General features: G+C 38.7%; 1 protein-coding gene across 1 annotated transcript; it reads left to right on the top strand.

Annotated features, from left to right (window-relative positions):
• The first annotated feature begins 1,144 nt into the window (after positions 1–1,144).
• On the top strand, positions 1,145–16,926 carry LOC119884332 (serine incorporator 1-like). The gene is made up of 10 exons (XM_038694765.1): positions 1,145–1,359; positions 7,595–7,756; positions 7,851–8,044; positions 9,122–9,201; positions 9,320–9,457; positions 9,743–9,912; positions 11,673–11,763; positions 12,348–12,549; positions 12,987–13,214; positions 13,836–16,926. The coding sequence occupies exons 1-10, from the start codon at positions 1,321–1,323 to the stop codon at positions 13,969–13,971; spliced, it is 1,440 nt and encodes a 479-aa protein (XP_038550693.1). The 5' UTR covers positions 1,145–1,320; the 3' UTR covers positions 13,972–16,926.
• The last annotated feature ends 1,507 nt before the right edge of the window (positions 16,927–18,433 follow it).

Below are 18,433 nucleotides of genomic sequence, written 5' to 3'. Positions count from 1 at the left end.
ATTACATATGATTCTGTAAAATGTTTTTGGCAGAAACTTTGATGGAGATTTGTCTCCACCTCGTGGTTGAATCAGATTTACTAGAGACACACTAGGGTGCATCTTCTTTTCCTTGATACTGGTACTCCACGAATAGTCAAAACGGGTGCTTTAAAATGTAAGTAGCAGCAGTTCAGTCTGAGTTGAACATTGGATCTGGAGCAAACAAATAATAATGGGCACATCAAAAGCCAAGGTCAGACACAGAGTAGGATAGGAGTCCTACTCATTTAAATGAGGCCTGCTGTGTCTGTGACTTAGGCATCTTACTTTAACTATCAAGTATCTGTAATAAGTATTCCAAAGATAACCGTTGTAACTTATTTATTTGTTCAATTCTCAACAAGGAAATGTACAATTTCCACCAAGGCATGAATCTTCTGTTGACTACAACAACAAGCAACATAGTCTGCAGTGTGTGCATATAGGAATACAACAGGTGTCCCTGTTATGCTTTCTTTCTTTCTTTCTTTCAGTAGTTTCAGTTTTCAGTATAAGCGTATTGAAATGTCAAATATCCTTAGTAAAGGATCCAAGAAGTCCAAGCTTTACATACCCAAACAAGCATTATAAAACATAAAAAAATAAACATTTCTCACATTTGCTGAGGGGACTTACATGCAGTTTTATATAATATCCTACATAAATTATAGAGCTGAAACAATTACTTGATTAAATTGATTTGGTGATTTTCAATTAATCGTTCAAGACATTTATCAAGTAAATATGCCAAACCTTCTCTGGTTCCAGCTTTTCTAATGTGAGGAGCTTTTGCTTTTGCTTTTGTTTTACATAACTATTACAAAGACTAAATGATTCATAGAAAACAATGGATTGACAATATTTGATTACTGACTTAATTGTAAATAGCCTACATAAACTCAGTCTTCACAAACTGTTCTTGTTTTTATCTTGGAGTATGCTTATTTGAATGTTAAATGTTTAAAATGAATAAGAGTTTCTAAATCAAAACAGGTTGTTTAAGTTTTTTTAATCGAGTATTAAATAAGGCTAATAGTGCACATCAGGTTAACGTCGTAATGACGTAATCCAACATGACGCGCTCACAGACGCACTGAGCGGAAAAAAAAATCCCAACTGTACCTCACAGTCCATCCATAGAGAGTGTTCAGGATTCACATGACACATCGAGCTGTTCTGACTGGTGTGTCCTGCTAGTAACTACCTGGTTTGGGTTTGAAATCCACGCTGGAGGGACAGAGCAGGAGGAACGGACCACGGATTTACGGACTGTCGCTACTGTACTGAAACTGGACAGCCATGGGAGCTGTTCTGGGGGCCTTTTCCTTCGCAAGCTGGGTAAGTTCTGAGTATTGCGAATATGAACTGTGTCATTTACAACCGCTTTGGTTTAAATGGACGGGAATGTAAGAAGCGCTGGCGTCATGAAAAGTAATAAGCAACAGGTAAGATCGCTCCACACCGCTCTCCTGTGCGGGGATCATGTAACACCAAACTCAACTCAGATATCTGCTGGTTTAATTCCCAGTCCTCCTCTCTTAGTTGTTGGGCTTCGCTTCAACAGAATTGTTAAGTAGTTGAGCTCGTGACTCGGATCTATTAATGGCTTGTTAGTAAAGCAGAACTTACTTACTTGAGTTGTTTTGTGCTCATCCGCAAGAGAGCTTGCATATTTAAGTTTAGGGTAAGCCAAACTCCTTTAAGATATGTGGCTTTGTAATTGCGCCTTTCTTTTTATCACGTTTGAGAAGAGATAGAATATAACTTAAACTATTTAATGAATTATTTGGGTTTGTTGGTTAATTCCGCACTGATTTCTTTAGTAGCGCTTTTTCCAATTATATTGAACTTGGGCCTATTTACAACCCGACCACCACCTTCCAACTTTCATTGGCGAAAGCATATTTTTTCAGCCGGTTGAAATATTATTGAAGAAGCTGTATGTATGTGCATATGGTGCATATATCTATATTGACACTTTATTGAGACATTTCAGATTGCCATCAGCATGCCTATGTGCTTTATAACGACAGAGAAAAAAGTTATTCTTCGTGACAATCGGGCCTGACTCAGTGTGACACCGTTAGAGTGCCACCTGTAGCTAACCTGCTAAATGTAATAGTGTCTGTGATTAAATATTTGCAACAAGAGAGTAGACAAAATATGAAGCCCACAGCAAAGCAAAGGGTTAATCATAACACACCTGGTCATCTGCTTACACGTGATTCATTGGATTAACTCTGCCTTGTTCCTTACATTTGGAAGCAGATGATGATCCCAACATGCATTTACAAGAGAGAAGAGCAGAACAACATGGAAATGGGGCGATGATCCATTTCACAGAAATGGCTTGGATTAGGACAAATACTACAAGAACATTTTGGAAGTAAAATGATTCACTCAATTATTAATTTGACAACAACAATATTTTACAACAATTTATACAAAATGTATAAAAACTAAAGACAAACATCAACACAAATTGTCCAGTTATCTAATATTGCTGGTATTGAATTTAATGGGAGGGAAAAGAAACAAATCCTCACATTTCTGAACTTGATGAATGAATTAAAAGGTTATGACTAGATTATGAAGATTTTCAGTCTAATTAACAGTCTAGGTTTCTATGTTTTGGGGAACAGAGATCCTCTCTCAGCCTTGAATGAACATTCCAGTAGAGGAGAGTAACAAAAAGAGAGGAAACCACCAAAACAATCTCACAGCTCTGACCTAAACCCTAGTAAATGTGGACGGACTAACATAAGGAGTGTAGGAGAGGAAAGGTTAAGGATAAAAACTCAATGCATATATATCTATAAGCCATAACAAAATTAGTAATAACAGTTATATAGTTATAATAATAGGAAAAGAACATACATAAAAGATTAAATATAAGAGGACACAATTTTCTGCCATAACAATGACAACCATGCTTCTTTCAGTTTTACACTAATAAAAGACATTTCCTGAGTTTATTTTGGTTCAGGTCAGGACAGAGCTTGGGCTGGTTGGTCATGTGCACTTGCTGGCTGCGCGTTATCTGGCACACATTACCATGGCCTAGTCTGTGCTTCTACTAAGTCGGCCTTGTCTGGCTGGCAGGGGAATTAACTTGTTGACGATGTTCCGGCCCTCCTTATCTCTTGACTCTACTCAGTTGTCAGTGTAGGAGAGAGACTCATCTAAAGCAGTGTAGGGAGTGTATTTATTGTAAATGAATGCACAGGTTTGAGTATGACCCGTGTGTATTTTTCATTGAAGTGATACTGAAAGTAGGTCATTAATAGATCTCCAAAGGGACTCAACGTCTTACTCGGATATACGGCTAGATTTTACAATATTTGTTTTTCTGTAGTTTATGATTAAAGTTTAAATATTAAATATTTTTCCACCTGTGTCAGTTTTGGACACTATAGATTGGCATAATGTTGAATTCACCACCACCATCGGAAACGCAGAGAACACAATCACTCTGGTGCAAGCAGCTTAACAACAACATGGACTCTTTTTAAGTCCTATTAATGTGTTTCTTTTATATTTTAATGCCATTGTGTGTCTTATGTAAAGGCCTTGTTGTAGTTGAAAGGGGCTTCGCACATAAACTTGCCTTGCCATGAACATGCCACTTTAACTTTATTTGACCCAATCTGTCATGTAACGTCCTGCTGCTGGAAATACTCACTGCACCAGTGAATGTGTATTAATCCAACGCTGAAAATAGTCCTCAACAGATGCACTATTTCCTCCTGTGTAGTAACATTTATAAAAAAACGGCCGTGGCCAGCTGTTTTAGGAAATTACATTTTTACATTACATATTGTTTAAATGAAACTTAAATTTTTTTTGTTTTTAAAGATTTACATTTTCAGTAGGAACCAATGGGCTTGGGGCTGAGAGCCACCAACAGGGTCACAAAGTACAGAGTGATAGTCCCCAAGTTGGTTTCAGTCTTTTCATTGGATTTGTGTGCAATTAAATAAAACAGAATAAAACATCTCATCCTTTAAACAGTCCCAACATTTTGCTCCTCTGTAGTGGAAGGATTACTGTATTTGCTTTTGTGACTGGACTGGAAGATTTGATTGTGTGATTATGTTATATGGCAGCTTGTTGCTAAACTTTAAGTGAACTTTCTGCTCTGACTTTTTTGCACTCTGACTTACATCCAGTCCACATCTGCCTGGGCTGGATTTATGTGTTTGTATATGTAACTGAGCTCACATGTTTACTGTGGCTGAGGCCACAGATCTCCTCCAAAAACAGCATCAAGACAGTGTTAACCTGAAAAAAGGAGAGATAACATTGAAATGGTTTAATACTAAAGAAGGCACTCTGACATCTATTTTAAGTACAAACAAGTAAACATAAATCAAGTTAACTAGTATGGATAATGCAAATATGATTACACAATATATGTGGGGTTTTTTTTCAAAAGTGAAGACATGATAACTGGGCTAAGGGATTAAATTGTGCATAGTGCAACCTCTGATAGGAGTTGAATTGTCATTTTGTACACATAGCAACTGTTAATACAACCTAATTTAAAAGATGGACCACAACATACACAAATACTGGTTGTGCCGTATTATAATTATTGTTTCAGATCCAGATAATTAAGAAATATTTGTTGGACTCTGGTGAAAATAAAATATGGGCAATGAATTCTTTATATTTGGTGGAGTTTTAAAAAATAATAATACCAAAACAGTTTAGTCTTTTCACAGCAGTTGTCTGTCAATTACCAAAGATTATACAAGCAGACGGAAGCTTGTACAATCATTACACCTAAAGTACAACAGAAAACTGGCAGAACATCTTGTCTATAAATACACTGAGTACATTTCCACCTACCCATCTCCAGTCTGACCATCATTTCATTCTGTTAACACGACTTCTACAGTTGACATGTAATGGTCTATCTGACATTCTCTGTTCAGCATTCTGTCTTAATCTTACTTCCTCTATCACTGAAACACTTTTATTCCATGGTTATGATCTGCAGTTCAGACACAGACCAAAAGTCAGGGCTCATCAGATGACTTTCAGATGATTTATCAGCATCATCTCGCCCATGTCCAATTTGATTTACCATATTTAGAAGCAGAGAAAAGACATTAGCCTCGGCCTCTTGCTAATTTAAAGAACGACATGGGAACATTTTACGCTTATGCTCAGATATCTCTCTCACTCCTTACATTCATTCACAGGATGATTACATGATTTATTGTACAGAAAACAAAGAAAGAACACCACCAAAACTGAGTTTAAGAAAAATGCTTGCTGGTGAACTTTTGCAGTGGTTGGTGGCATTTGAAGCAGAGGTGAAAAATTTAGCTGGAAGTTTGCATGGAAATTTTTCATAAAAGAGATGGATTTTACAAACAGAGAATTGCCTTTCAAGAGTTTATTTTAGTATTCAGTCAATCATTTGCAAATTGACCTGGTCAAGCTTACCTTCAGAGACATATTGTCCTTTAAAGGTACAACACTGAATTGAGACTCCTCCTCACCTGACTAATCTATATCCTCAAAAAATAGGGGCAGCATATCACATATCAGGTTAAAACTGCTGCTAACTCCCGTTAGCTCAGTTAGCTGTGCAGCTAATTCAGCGATCCTAGTAGCTGACTGAGTCAGGAATGAGCATCAGAACCTGAATATTCGAGAATGTTGCTTGGAGTCGAGTGGGAGGACCAGGGCAGGCAGTGTAATACCCAGAAGTGGCACCTAGGTAGGGTGACCATATTTTGCTTTTGAAAAAAGAGGACAGTTGGAGTGGATGGAGACCCGCAGTGGGTGGATGGAGACCCGCAGTGGGTGGAAGGGTGGGGCTGGGGGAAATTCAAGAAATTGGTGGCACTGTGGCAATGTGTATGGAAGGAGTTGGGTTTTTATTTTGTGAAATAATGCAAATATTATATTGAAATACTTTCTTTCCCCAAAGAGTAAGATTTAATAGTGCAGGTACTGGTCAAAGAAATGCAAAAATGCGCACAGTAATGCCGACTGTAGAAATCAGATGCATTTTTTGTTACCAAAAAGAGGACTTGTTTAGGAAAAAGAGGTTGAGCAGAATAAAGTCTTAACAGCAAGGAAGCTAAAACACTCATGAGTGTCAGGAGATGGGACAGTGCCGCATGAATAAACTGAATCTAGGGAGGAGTGGGGTGAAGAACCGGGGTTTACACGCAGGAGGGCTTGATTAGTTGTATGTGCCTCCGGTGCGTGGGTGATCAAAGGTGAGCAGAGTGGCTGGCCTGAGGAGAGTCGGAGAGCCACGGCCAGACACACACAGACACAAACATATAGGACAGACTGGTAAACCAGACAGAAAACACAAGGGAGGGGAAATCACAATAGAAACACAGGGAAGTGGAGGAAAAGTACTGCTGACTATAACACAGAGAGCAAGCAACAGTGTGAGAGCCAGAATATCTGTACATGTATAACTCTGTTAATGTTAGTGGTATTATGGTTTTTGGCTTTCTGCCTCTCCTTTATTGAGTTATATATATTTTTGTGCATGCAATAGGTTTGCAAAGTGAAAAAGCCAAAGTCCAGCCCAAAGGGAGTTCCCATCTCCCACAGAAAACTCTGAACTGCCTGAAAACAGTTTGTAGTCCAGCGTTTGCAAAATGCGCCTCATATAACGCTCACCAAGCGGCTAGTGGAAAAACACTGAGCTGCAGCACACACCTCTCCTCTCCCTTCAAACACTAGCTACCCTCCAGGCAGTCAGTGGACATAAAGTTGTTCCTGTGATGTAGAGACAGAGCTCAGTTAAAACTTTATGGATGAAAGATACTTTTGTTACAGATTAATAACTCACCACTCTGAAACTCTTGCTCCAGTCCATGTTGCCAAGCTGGTCGGCAACATGTACAGCTGAACCGAAGCTGTTGACCGTCTTTTCGCTGACCCGCCCTTCTCTGCTTCTGATTGGCTAGTAGTCCTTAACTAGGAACTGCACATGTGCAACTCCCAACAAAGATCATTTAGAGACAGGATGTATCACTCCATAGCTAAAACGAAGCCTTCAACACAGGGTGAAAAGAGGAGCTGCAGCAATGTGCAGTATGACAAAAATATGGTGTTTTTTGAAAATTAAACCGTGTAAACCTGTTCTGGTACAACCCCTAAATAAAACGATGAACCTGAAAATTAGCATAATACCACCTCTTTAAGAGTTTATTTTGAACTACACAAGTTGCTGATGGTTGGGAGAGTAGAGAGACTAGAGTCTAGAGTTTTATTGTGTCTCTGAAGTTGTTTCTGGAAGAAGTGTCTTTTACAGTGAGGTAGAGACCTGAGCTGTACTATCAAACGAGAAGCAGAAAAAAGTGAAGACGTGATACCCGGGGTAAGGGTTTAAATGGATGGAAATGCAAACACAGAAAGGAGTTGAATTGTCATTTGATGAGTAAGAGATTAAAGCAGTTGAAGAGTAAATTTATATGAGCAAATGTGCAAACAAGGCAACGACTTACATTCATTATTTTAGGTTTCTCCATAAACTTGTCACCAGGTCCTTTTACATGTAGATGCTGAAATGTGTGATTTTGTTTGTCTGTAGGTGCCGTGCCTATGCAGCAGTGCAAGCTGTCTGATGTGCAGCTGCTGTCCGAACAGCAGGAACTCCACGGTGACCAGGATCATCTACGCCTCCATCTTGCTGCTGGGGACCATCGTCGCCTGCATCATGCTGTCACCAGGTGTGGATCAGCAGCTAAAAAGGGTACGAGTGAGTGGGAAATTGTAAATGATTTAGACACTGCTGGGGCATGTGAATAGATGATTTGTAAAACGTGACTTCCTGTGATTTTCTGTAGATCCCAGGCTTCTGTGAAGATGGAGCTGGATCTTCTATCCCCAGCCTGAAGGCTAATGTCAACTGTGAAATGTTTGTTGGCTACAAGGCAGTGTACCGCGTCTGCTTTGGCATGAGTATGTGTTTCCTGGCGTTTTCCATTCTTATGATTAACATCAAGAACAGCAGAGACCCCCGTGCTGCCATCCACAATGGGTAAGCACTGCAGTAACACCAGCAACACCTTTATTGCCCACAGCAGTGGAGGGTGGGTTTTGACCACACCATTTACCTTTATTTGTCTTGGGAGTTGTAGTCTTCTTCTTCTTCTTTGAAAACTGTCAACCTTAGATTGACAATTCTGGAGATGTTACAAGTGTGGAAGGCGTAGAAACAAAGAGCAGGCCTACATTAAATGAAGGGTTTGCTTTCTCTGTCCTCTCCAACACCACGTCCAAGGTATATTATAAGTTATGCAACATGTCATTCAGCAGATGGCCTTTGTCCTGCACTCACCTTTGAAGTCTTTGGATTCTTTACTACACCTGCAACATTCGTTTTCATTATCGATCTACAGCACATCTTTTGATTATATTTTTGATAATTTGATCATTTAGTTCATAAAGTTTACAGTTGGTTTGACCAGCAGCTAACAACGAAAACTAAAGTATTTAACACTTAAGTCTGTGTGTTTTTACCTGTTCTTTTCACAAAGTTATTGATGTGTTCACTTTGGGTGGGACAGCATTCATTTGCATGTTTAGTTTGTAATATGAGTTCCTGGATTTGCAACTATGCTCAAGAACAGAGAATAAAGTTAGATTTTACACCTTTATGGTTTCACATTGCTGCTGCCGCTTTTACTGGGAGTCTCTCTATCCTGTATGTAATGTTTAATGAAATTCCAGCACACAGTACTGGAATTTCAGTACACTACAGGAGCGCGCACAGGTCTATATCCCGACCCGATACCTTCACATTAAAAGCAGAATAGTAGCTGTTGAAAGCAACAGAGAAAACAGGCGTGTGCTTCATTTCTAAGTGAGGCTACAGCCCATGGACAATAAGGAAGTAACAATTTGTTTTAATAAGTGATTTCATTGAAAAACTACATCCAGCCCCTTTTAACCTTGCAGTGTGTAATTCTATTGTTTTTGCTATTTAACAATCAATGGCCTTCATAGTGTTAACTTTGGACATTGTATGACTTTGAGGTGACCTTATTACAACTCAGTTGCCTGTATGTGGATGTGTATTCTATTGTATAATTAGCCATTACCTGTTTGTTTTCAGATTTTGGTTCTTTAAGTTTGCTGCTTTGGTGGCAGTTACAGTCGGTGCCTTTTACATTCCAGATTGGCCTTTTACCTACAGTAAGAATTTTAAATTGTAAACATTTAGTAACTCAGATCATGACATCCAATATACACAGAGTTGTGATTATCATCATAGATGTGTAATTAAATGACCTGTGTATCTCTGTTGTCCCAGCGTGGTTTGTTGTGGGCTCCGGTGGGGCCTTCTTTTTCATTCTGATCCAGCTGGTGCTGCTGGTGGACTTTGCCCACTCCTGGAACGAGTCCTGGTTGGATAAGATGGAGAGTGGCAACTCCAGGGGTTGGTATGCAGGTCAGTGGGTCAAGCTGTGGCACAATTGCATGCTGCATACAACTTTTAATTTTTTGTGTTTTGAGTATGTTTACAATTCTAAAAGTACAATATGCAGACTAAAATTGGTTGCTTTTTGAATGTGGTGTTGATGGACACTAGAGATCCACTATACAATATGCAACAGAAAAAGAGGAACTGCTCACACATGAAAAAATATTTAAAAGCTGTAGACACAGGGACTTGAAATATGTTGATGTCTTAGGCCTTGTGTCAGATTTTCAACTTTTCTATCTTGTTTTTTAGCTCTGCTGGGGGTTACAGTCCTCAACTACATCCTGTCCTTAACTGCTGTCATACTGTTCTTCGTTTTCTACACAAAGCCTGATGGATGCTTCATCAATAAGTTCTTCATCAGCTTCAACATGCTGTTCTGCATGCTGGCCTCTGTTGTCTCTGTGCTGCATAAAGTACAGGTACAGGACAGAAAGTCGTACTTCAGTGTGAAAACATTTGGTTAGGGACAAGCTTTAATTTGATGGAACGATTCAATAATGTGATGTGCTTTAAAAAACAAAGGGTACTGGAAACAATATCATGAATACCTGTAAAGTCTGTATTATAGGGAATACATTACATACATAACATAAGTAATACAGTAAATTTAAACAATGACCAGAGAGCTAAAAGTGCACCTCTCTGATGCAGCATCAACCAAAATCATGACAAGGATTTACAAAGGTGGGATTTGTTGCATTATTGAGTGTTCATGCTATTGTGTCCACCATCTATAGATTCTCACTATAGCTATCCCTCAGGGCCCAATTAAATTATCTTTACATCTATTTTTATTAGTGCCATTACCATTATATGTTTGATTTACCTGTGTTTGACTTACAGGTGTCTCATATTGGTTTTGGTTTTGTTTTGCACTGTGAATGTCAAAGTTAGCCTGACCTCTGATAAAGTAGCATCCAGGGTCATCTCCCACACAGTGGGTACGTATCACACAGTGAATGTGCTGTGGGAGGGTTATTTACAAAAATAAATGAAATGGCCTTGGCCTTGGAAGTAGCCTGATGCAGATTTAGCAGGTTAGTCACAGTTAGATTACTACTGTAGTTAGTAAACTTGTTAACCAGTGTTAATGTTTGTAGCTTAGATTAGAGCAAACAAACAAATCCTAAGTTACTTTTTAAATGACACTTTCTCTTGTATTTGTGGTTTTCAAGAGGGTAAACAATAAATCACCACCCACACACTTCATGTAAACCCACAGAGTATCACTCTACTGCAGCCATGTGTACACTGCTTACAAACATGAAGAAATCCAAAGCTTGAAAGCTTCTTAAGACTTAAGAAGGCAGGCCTGCCTTCTTAAGTCTTAAGAAGGTTTTAAAGTATGGTCACATTACACTTCTGTCCTACAGATATTCACTCCATTTCCCTTTCACTTCTATTAAATCTAGACCTCTAATTCTGCTTCTCCTTTGTCCATCTTTGAATGAGGAGTTTGTGTTTGGAAGTGGAGAAGTTATTGTTCTAGCTTGTTTCGTCACCATTTTAAGTACATATCACACTATCAGACTGCAAACTGGAGTGTCTGCTAAGCATTTAAATGCAGTCGGACTAGGTCATATTTCATTGTCTCGTCTGTGATTGGTTCCTAAAACAACATGCCCCCACCAACATGCTCCCTCTTCTGTTTTGACACAGGGCTGTTTTCGGCCTGAACAAGTGATCCCTATCTAACGACAGAGGGTTTCATTTTTGTACAGATTGTATAGCTCTTTGAGGCAAATTTGTAATTTGATAATTTGATGTACATAAATAAAATTGACATGAAATATCTCCTTATGGGCTTAAACAGAATGCATTCTGAAACTTAACTTATAAACTTACACTTACTTATTTTGAAATGGAGAGCCAGCTGGCTGCAAAGAAAAACTAAGAAAACTAACAACATATGGACATTGCTGTTATTACAGTCCATCAGTGTTGTGACATATTTGATTATCTAATCATCCCTTTTTCCAAAACTAAGTAATGAATGTTTGATTATAACTTATTTCTCAAGTTTGAGAAAAGTATCTTAGCCCAGGGCCCACTTACTGGCTGTTACTATGCTTTCAGCCACATCTTAGTGTCTTCATCAGTAACTGGCGTTTGCTCAGTTATCATGGATATTTCCTATTATTTATAGATTTCTGACAATTATATCTGTGTGTGTCCCCAGGAGTCTCAGCCACGTTCAGGTCTTCTACAGTCCTCCATCATCACCCTGTACACCATGTATATCACCTGGTCTGCCATGACCAATGAGCCTGGTGAGAATGTTTGCTGTTTGCTTGAATCATTGCTGTAATAACAATGCTGCAGTTATGAATTGCAGAAATAACAGCCACCCATTAGCCCCAAACTAGATACATCAGCATCCGCTTGTCATATGACTATGAGTTACTGATTTTGTTAGTTATGCTTTCGGTTGTTCATTTTCAAGCTACTTGCATGGATCTTATGATTAACACACATTCCTTCCCAAGAAAATGTATTAAAGGTGTGTGAAAGTCAGAGCATGTCTCGCTCAGGAGGTAGAGCGGGTTGGCAGCTAATCGGAAGGTTGGCGGTTCAATCCCTGGCAGTGTGTCGAAGTGTCCTTGGGCAAGATACTGAACCCCAATTGCCCCTGTTCCGCCAGTGTATGAATGAGTGTGAATGTTAGTTTCCGTTTGAATGTGTATGACTGGTGAATGCAGATGTAGTGTAAAAGCGCTTTGAGTGGTCGAAAAGACTAGAAAGGCTATACAAGTACGGAGCATTTGCATTTGCAAATAAGGCAACTGTTGCGATTTCTTCTTACACACTGAGCTGTAGATCCAAAAATTGTGCTTGTTTTTTTTTCTCCCCTCAGATCAAGAATGTAACCCCAATCTACTGAGTATCTTACAGCATATCACCGCCCCCACGCTGGCCCCTCTGGAGATGGAGAACCAGACAGCTGTGGTGATCGTCGACACAGAGGAACCTGTGTTGACGTCCCCGTACCTACAGTGGTGGGACACCCAAAGCATCGTGGGACTCGCTATATTTATCCTGTGCATCCTCTACTCTAGGTAGCACTACTGCCACATGAAAATTATGTTGGTGAATGTCGGTTCTAGTGTTGTAGTACTCGAGACTGGTCAACCACTTTTTGATGGTCTTTGTCTCGTCTTGGACTCGATCGCATTTGTACTCGGTCTTGTCTTGGTCTTGGACATTGAGGACTCAGGATTTTATTTATTTTTATTTATTTATTTATTTGGGAATATCAATAAATTGCTTTTGCATTGTCTGATTTATTTGTTAACATGCTAACTTTCATTAGATGTAAAACCTATTGCTTCACATGCAACCAATAAGACTAATTAAAAATGTGTTGTTAACATTAACGCCTGTCACCCCTCTCTGTAATGGTAAACATGGAAAAGGAGTGTTGAATAAAGATTTAGTCATTTGTAGTATTTGTAAATGGACACACAGTATCCATTCATATCTGTCTTGCCCTCAGCATTCGTTCGTCCAGCACCAGCCAGGTAAACAAGCTGACCATGGCCTCCAAAGACTCGGCCATCCTGGCTGAGGGCGGCAGCAGCCCCGACCTCTCAGAGGAGTCAACAGGACCCAGGCGAGTGAAGGACAATGAGCAGGACATGGTCCAGTACAGCTACTCCTTCTTCCACTTCATGCTCTTCCTGGCCTCGCTCTACATTATGATGACCCTCACCAACTGGTACAGGTCCGTACCCCAACCTCACAACACAGACACTACTATACTTTTACTTATTTTTCCATCCAGCTGGATAAAATTGTTTGGCGGAGAATGATGAGCTGTTGCAAAATATAAAACACCAAATACAAAACTGTTGCTGACAGTAGCAACAGATACACCACTTAAGCAGACTTAAGATTTCAATCTGAAAACCCCCTTTTAATTTTAATTTTTCCAAACTGTCACACCATTAAATATATCAGCCCTTATCAACTCTAGCAGTTGCTGGTTGAAAAATGCCACACTTGGGTGATCATAGAGAAAATGAGGGCAAGTTATTATATAATTGTCTGTTTACACACAATTTACACACCAACTTCCTGGTTCAGCTTTGACCTACTTGCTCTGGCTGTGTGTGCTAGTTTTTCTGTGCAGGCATTACAGTATAACCAACATATAGGGTGCATTTCGTTAATGTGGCTATAAAGGGTGTTTCAACCTGTGTGACTATCTGAATAAACATATTCCCTGCCCTTTTGGACTGTTGGAAGTGTTTGTGCATTAAATGTGTTTTTTCCACCTTGAAACATGATAAGTAGATACATGTAGATGACTGAAATACCTTTTGCTGTGTTCTGCTCCTGACAGCCCTGATGCAGACTACACTGTAACTAGCAAGTGGCCAGCAGTGTGGGTGAAGATTACCTCCAGCTGGGTGTGTTTAGCCATGTACATCTGGACCCTGGTGGCCCCCATGATCCTCACCAACCGAGACTTCAGCTGATCAGTAACTCCATCACTGACTCCACAAAAAAACAAACCTCTTCTTTTTTTACATAATACCATATTGCCTACATCTTACTTTCCAAACTGACTCACACTTTATCCCTTTAGCTGGAGTTCAGTTTTATTATTTCTGGATTTATTGAAGTTAAAATTGGGTCTTATTCAGAGATGCCATAACAGCTGCTTCAGGTACAGGTATTTACTGTAGTGATTTCATACCAGTCAGTAGCAGCTGCTCATTAATTGGACATCCCAGGACAATCACACATTTTCTATTGAAGCACAAAAACACACCATGAAGGAAAACCACTCCATTTGTTGTTTGCATAAATTTATGTGAATTGTAAATCAAATTCAACATTTTGATAGTATGTGATCTTAAAGGTTCAGTGTGTAATATTTAGGAGGATCTACTGACAGAAACGCAATATAATATACATACTACATGTACTCTACGGAGTGCATTCATGTGGTGCATTCATGTGGTGTCTGAAAAAAGTTTTTCCTCCTCCTTAAATCTTTATTTCAAAGAGGAATAAAGTGTACATTTACATAAAGAAGTATACAGAACAGTATACAAATATATAAGAAGACACAAATAATAAACTACCAGAGGTAATCTATATTACATAAAGATATTATGTGTACACTTTTCACAGCGTATTTTTTTTTGTTGGATTTAGAAATATAATTGATATAATGTACAACTTCATGGAGAAAAAGTAAAAAGTTAGGTTTTTTACTGCTGAATTTACAATTGCCATTAGAAGTAATACATTTATTATAAACTATTTTGTCCGAGGAGCAAGTTAATGCACAGAGATTTGCAACCCTCACCACTAGTTGCCACTAAACATTCACACTGAACCTTGAAGAAACTAAATTTATGTATGCTTTAACAACAAATATTAGCCAGATTAAATCAAAATATTAAAAAAATATATTTTTAACATTGCTGTTGAATGTTCTAGAAATTTCAGTATTACAGTATCAATAATAACCAACCCTGGTTTGTGAATGTAATACAGTAGTAAGCTCATATAGTTTGCTGCTTTGCCTTGCGATGCCTTATATGTGTGTCAAATGTTTCAAATAATTGAATGTCTTGAGCGTAATATGAAGCACATGAGTGTAGTGGGCTATTGCTGATTAACATGACACATTCCTGCAATATGACTCAAAAGTCAACTTTCTGCCAAATATTCTACCTATTCGATATTCATTGTAAAGGTGTCTTTGAGATGGGATCATTTCAGGTTGTAAAATAAATCCATACACTGCACTGAACACACAGATACAATCAAAATATATGTGATATGAGTAATGATTGCATTATTTTCTGCATCACTGTGTGACTCCACATAGTATGGAATAGCTTTAATATTTATTATGATTTTACTTGTAAAGAATCTTTTTTAAATCCAAAAATAAGTTGTGTTTTGTAAGAAATGTCTGTTTTAATTGAATGAAATATCAGGGATGCCCAGATCGATCAGACTTTATTTACTGATTTTGGTGAAACTGGATCGTATTTCATAGAGTTTCTGGATGGACAGATAGCTTTAAAGGAACCGCTAACTGCTGCTAACTGTAGCTGCCTTTAGCTAGTTAGCTTGGATGCCTAGCTGCAAGGCTAACTGTAGCAACTACTGCTAATGGCAGCAGCTGTTAGTTAGCGATTATTTTAGCAAGAAGTAAAGCCATCTGTATATCAAGAGACAAATTACTTTCCTTCACAACTGAAAAAGCACTTTCTGTGAGGCATATTGAACAACAAATTTTAAGAGTAGTCCTGAGCAGAGTAGTCTCGCATAGCCAGACCATCTCCACACTTTGTTTTAGTGCTGTGCCAGTGCTGGAGAAAACACTAAGAGCAGAGCGGTCAAATAACGGACATCCAACGCCAGTGCGGTAGGAAAGTGGAAAAAAATATATTCAAACATAGCATTCAGAGCAGCCTAAGCCTGAGCTTTTTGCTCACAATGATTACTTTTACATATGTTTACCTCATTATTGGAGACTTTGGCTATATTTAGTATGAATATCTGACATTGTAACATTATATACAGTATATCACAGAAAATAAGGGAAAGCACAAAAGGTCCCCATTAATGCTTTCTAGTTGTCAATGATGCAAAAAATGTAGCCATTTCTCAGCTTAGTTGGAGTAATTATCGCATGCTTAATAACCAAAAGGAGCACTTCACCCCCAAAATTATTTGTATATAAATTACTCAATACTTGGTGCCTTGAATTACAGAAAAACAAATTTTCTCATATGCCAATGCATCCAAATGAATGTAGAATGAATCCAGAACACGCTATCCAGACTAGCTAAAGTAGATGGTGCTCCTATTTCTAATATATCATCATTTATCATCATGCTCAATATTTGCTCATGCAGCTAACAGCTGCTGTGTGTGTGTGTGTGTGTGTGTGTGTGTGTGTGTGTGTGTGTGTGTGTGTAGTCCCGGCTTCACTGGCCAGGAGCTGCATGTGTGGTTGTTCAGGTGACACACAAACTAAAATAAAACATGACAGCGGTTGATCCCAATACACAACATCTCAGTCAAACTGACCTATAAAATTGCTGTACCAGCTGCTATAACAAAAGAAACTAATTGTTTTGGCCAATATGGCTCATAGATGATCACCAATCGGTAAAAAAAAACATGATCAGGGCATCTCTATTAAATATGTTTAAGAAGATGAAACCAGACATATGTGACACAAACACTGACCAAATGCCTTGTAAGCCAAAGTGAATTTCTGTGGTTAGGGTGTTTTAAGCAGGTTGTGAGTTCTCAGTAGTGCTTCTGCAGTTCGGTTAACTGTTTATGTTTAATGTTCTAACCGATTTATAGGCATGTATGTTTGCTTTGACTCAGTTTTCACTGTAGAGATTCAATGTGCAACACTCTTGACACAAATAAACAAGCTTGTTCATCATGTTTATGAGAGTATTATATTTGTAACATAAATGTAAACATTGTGTACTATCAAATGATCCTTTCAAACAATAACTAATTCTCATCAAAACAGAGAATGATTTCCGCACAGATGAAGTACAAATAAATACACAAAACAATCACTGATACTGTAATTCTATCATATGGAACAATGTATTAAACCACACTTTACAAAACAAAAACTTAAAAGAATTTAAGTTAAAGGGGCAATATTAGCGGCCACTAGCAGTGCGGTTTTAATATTGCAACCAGGTAGGTGCTCGGACGCGTGCTCGCTTGAACTCATGAGCGAGCATAATCTAAAACACAACAGCTTTCATACAGAGATCCCCAATAAACGCAGATACACCAGCAGGCAGGCTGTGGCTTTTCTCCAGACATGTTCAGGTTCTGTTACTTCAATGTTCAAGGTTGAACTAATCCATGCTGGTTACATGATAACGTTACATTTACCGCATTTAGCTGATGTGTTACATCGTTAGCTCGCCTGCTGCTTTTCAGTAACTAACATTACTATCTGTGTATCTTTCACTAGAGGATCAGCAGTGTCAACACAGCTAAATGTACTGGATGATAATGAAACGGTTAGTGAGCTTGACTGAATATTATAACGAGTGTGTCACACTTTATAATAGTTTGACAGCAGTAAATAACTTTACTGTAGTGAATGGTTCTTCTTCTGTGTTGTTGTCCTGCACCATTATGTTGCATTATATTATGTGGGTCACATAAGTTACAGCAACTGAGACGGTGGAGAAGCTGTGTACCTGAGTATCGGTAAAACAACAATAATCTAAATTGAACGTTACGAAGCAAACAGTGGTAAAGTTAGATCCGTACTCACGTAACGTTAGCTGGCTGCTCCTGCCTTGCATCAAGTCTAGTGTAAACTAATCGCTCCACATTTTCTTTGTACCATTAAATCATTTCTTGCAGGCTAAGTCAACACTTTGACATAATAGCAATGGAACACAGGATAGTAATGTGGATCGCATTAGCTGGTGAAGTAATGTGGAAAGCCATAACATATTATCTAATATAGCCAGCGAGCTATTGTGACTCTCAGTGACTCAACCCTTTCTGATGTGACTGTTTTCACAAGACATCATCTTATTCTCGTTTGGTCTGACAAACACACATACATTAAACATTACATAAACCTTTATTGTTGTTTTTATCCTTACGTGGAGTTTATGTTGGAGTCTGTGTTGTGCTGGGGACCTGTTTTTTTGTGGTGTTGGTGGACTGCATTTCGTTAGCTGCAGTGTCGTCGCTGTAGTCGGAGAGAGGCTCAGGAGCGCGCACAGGGCTGCATCCTGACCAGGTGTCCTCAAATTAAAAGCAGAATAGTGGCTGTTCCAAGCAACAGAGAAAACAGGTGTGTGCTTCATTTCTAAGTGAGGCTACAGCCCATTGACAATAAGGCAGTGAAAATTTGATTTATTAATAAGTGATTTAATTGAAATACTACATATTGCCCATTTAAATTTG

Source organism: Micropterus salmoides, unplaced genomic scaffold (genome assembly GCF_014851395.1).
Source record: "Micropterus salmoides isolate LMB-PRFRI ecotype aquatic unplaced genomic scaffold, ASM1485139v1 Ms_hic_scaffold_3356, whole genome shotgun sequence".
NCBI lineage: Eukaryota > Metazoa > Chordata > Actinopteri > Centrarchiformes > Centrarchidae > Micropterus > Micropterus salmoides.
This window is presented reverse-complemented; position numbering and strand designations above follow the sequence as displayed.

Bases quoted from the DNA above. Each gene is read 5' to 3' on its own strand.
- LOC119884332 (XM_038694765.1), top strand. From the start codon at position 1,321: ATGGGAGCTGTTCTGGGGGCCTTTTCCTTCGCAAGCTGG. The intron at 1,360-7,594 runs GTAAGTTCTGAG...GTTTGTCTGTAG, and splicing joins CCTTTTCCTTCGCAAGCTGG to GTGCCGTGCCTATGCAGCAG. The intron at 9,202-9,319 runs GTAAGAATTTTA...CTGTTGTCCCAG, and splicing joins AGATTGGCCTTTTACCTACA to CGTGGTTTGTTGTGGGCTCC.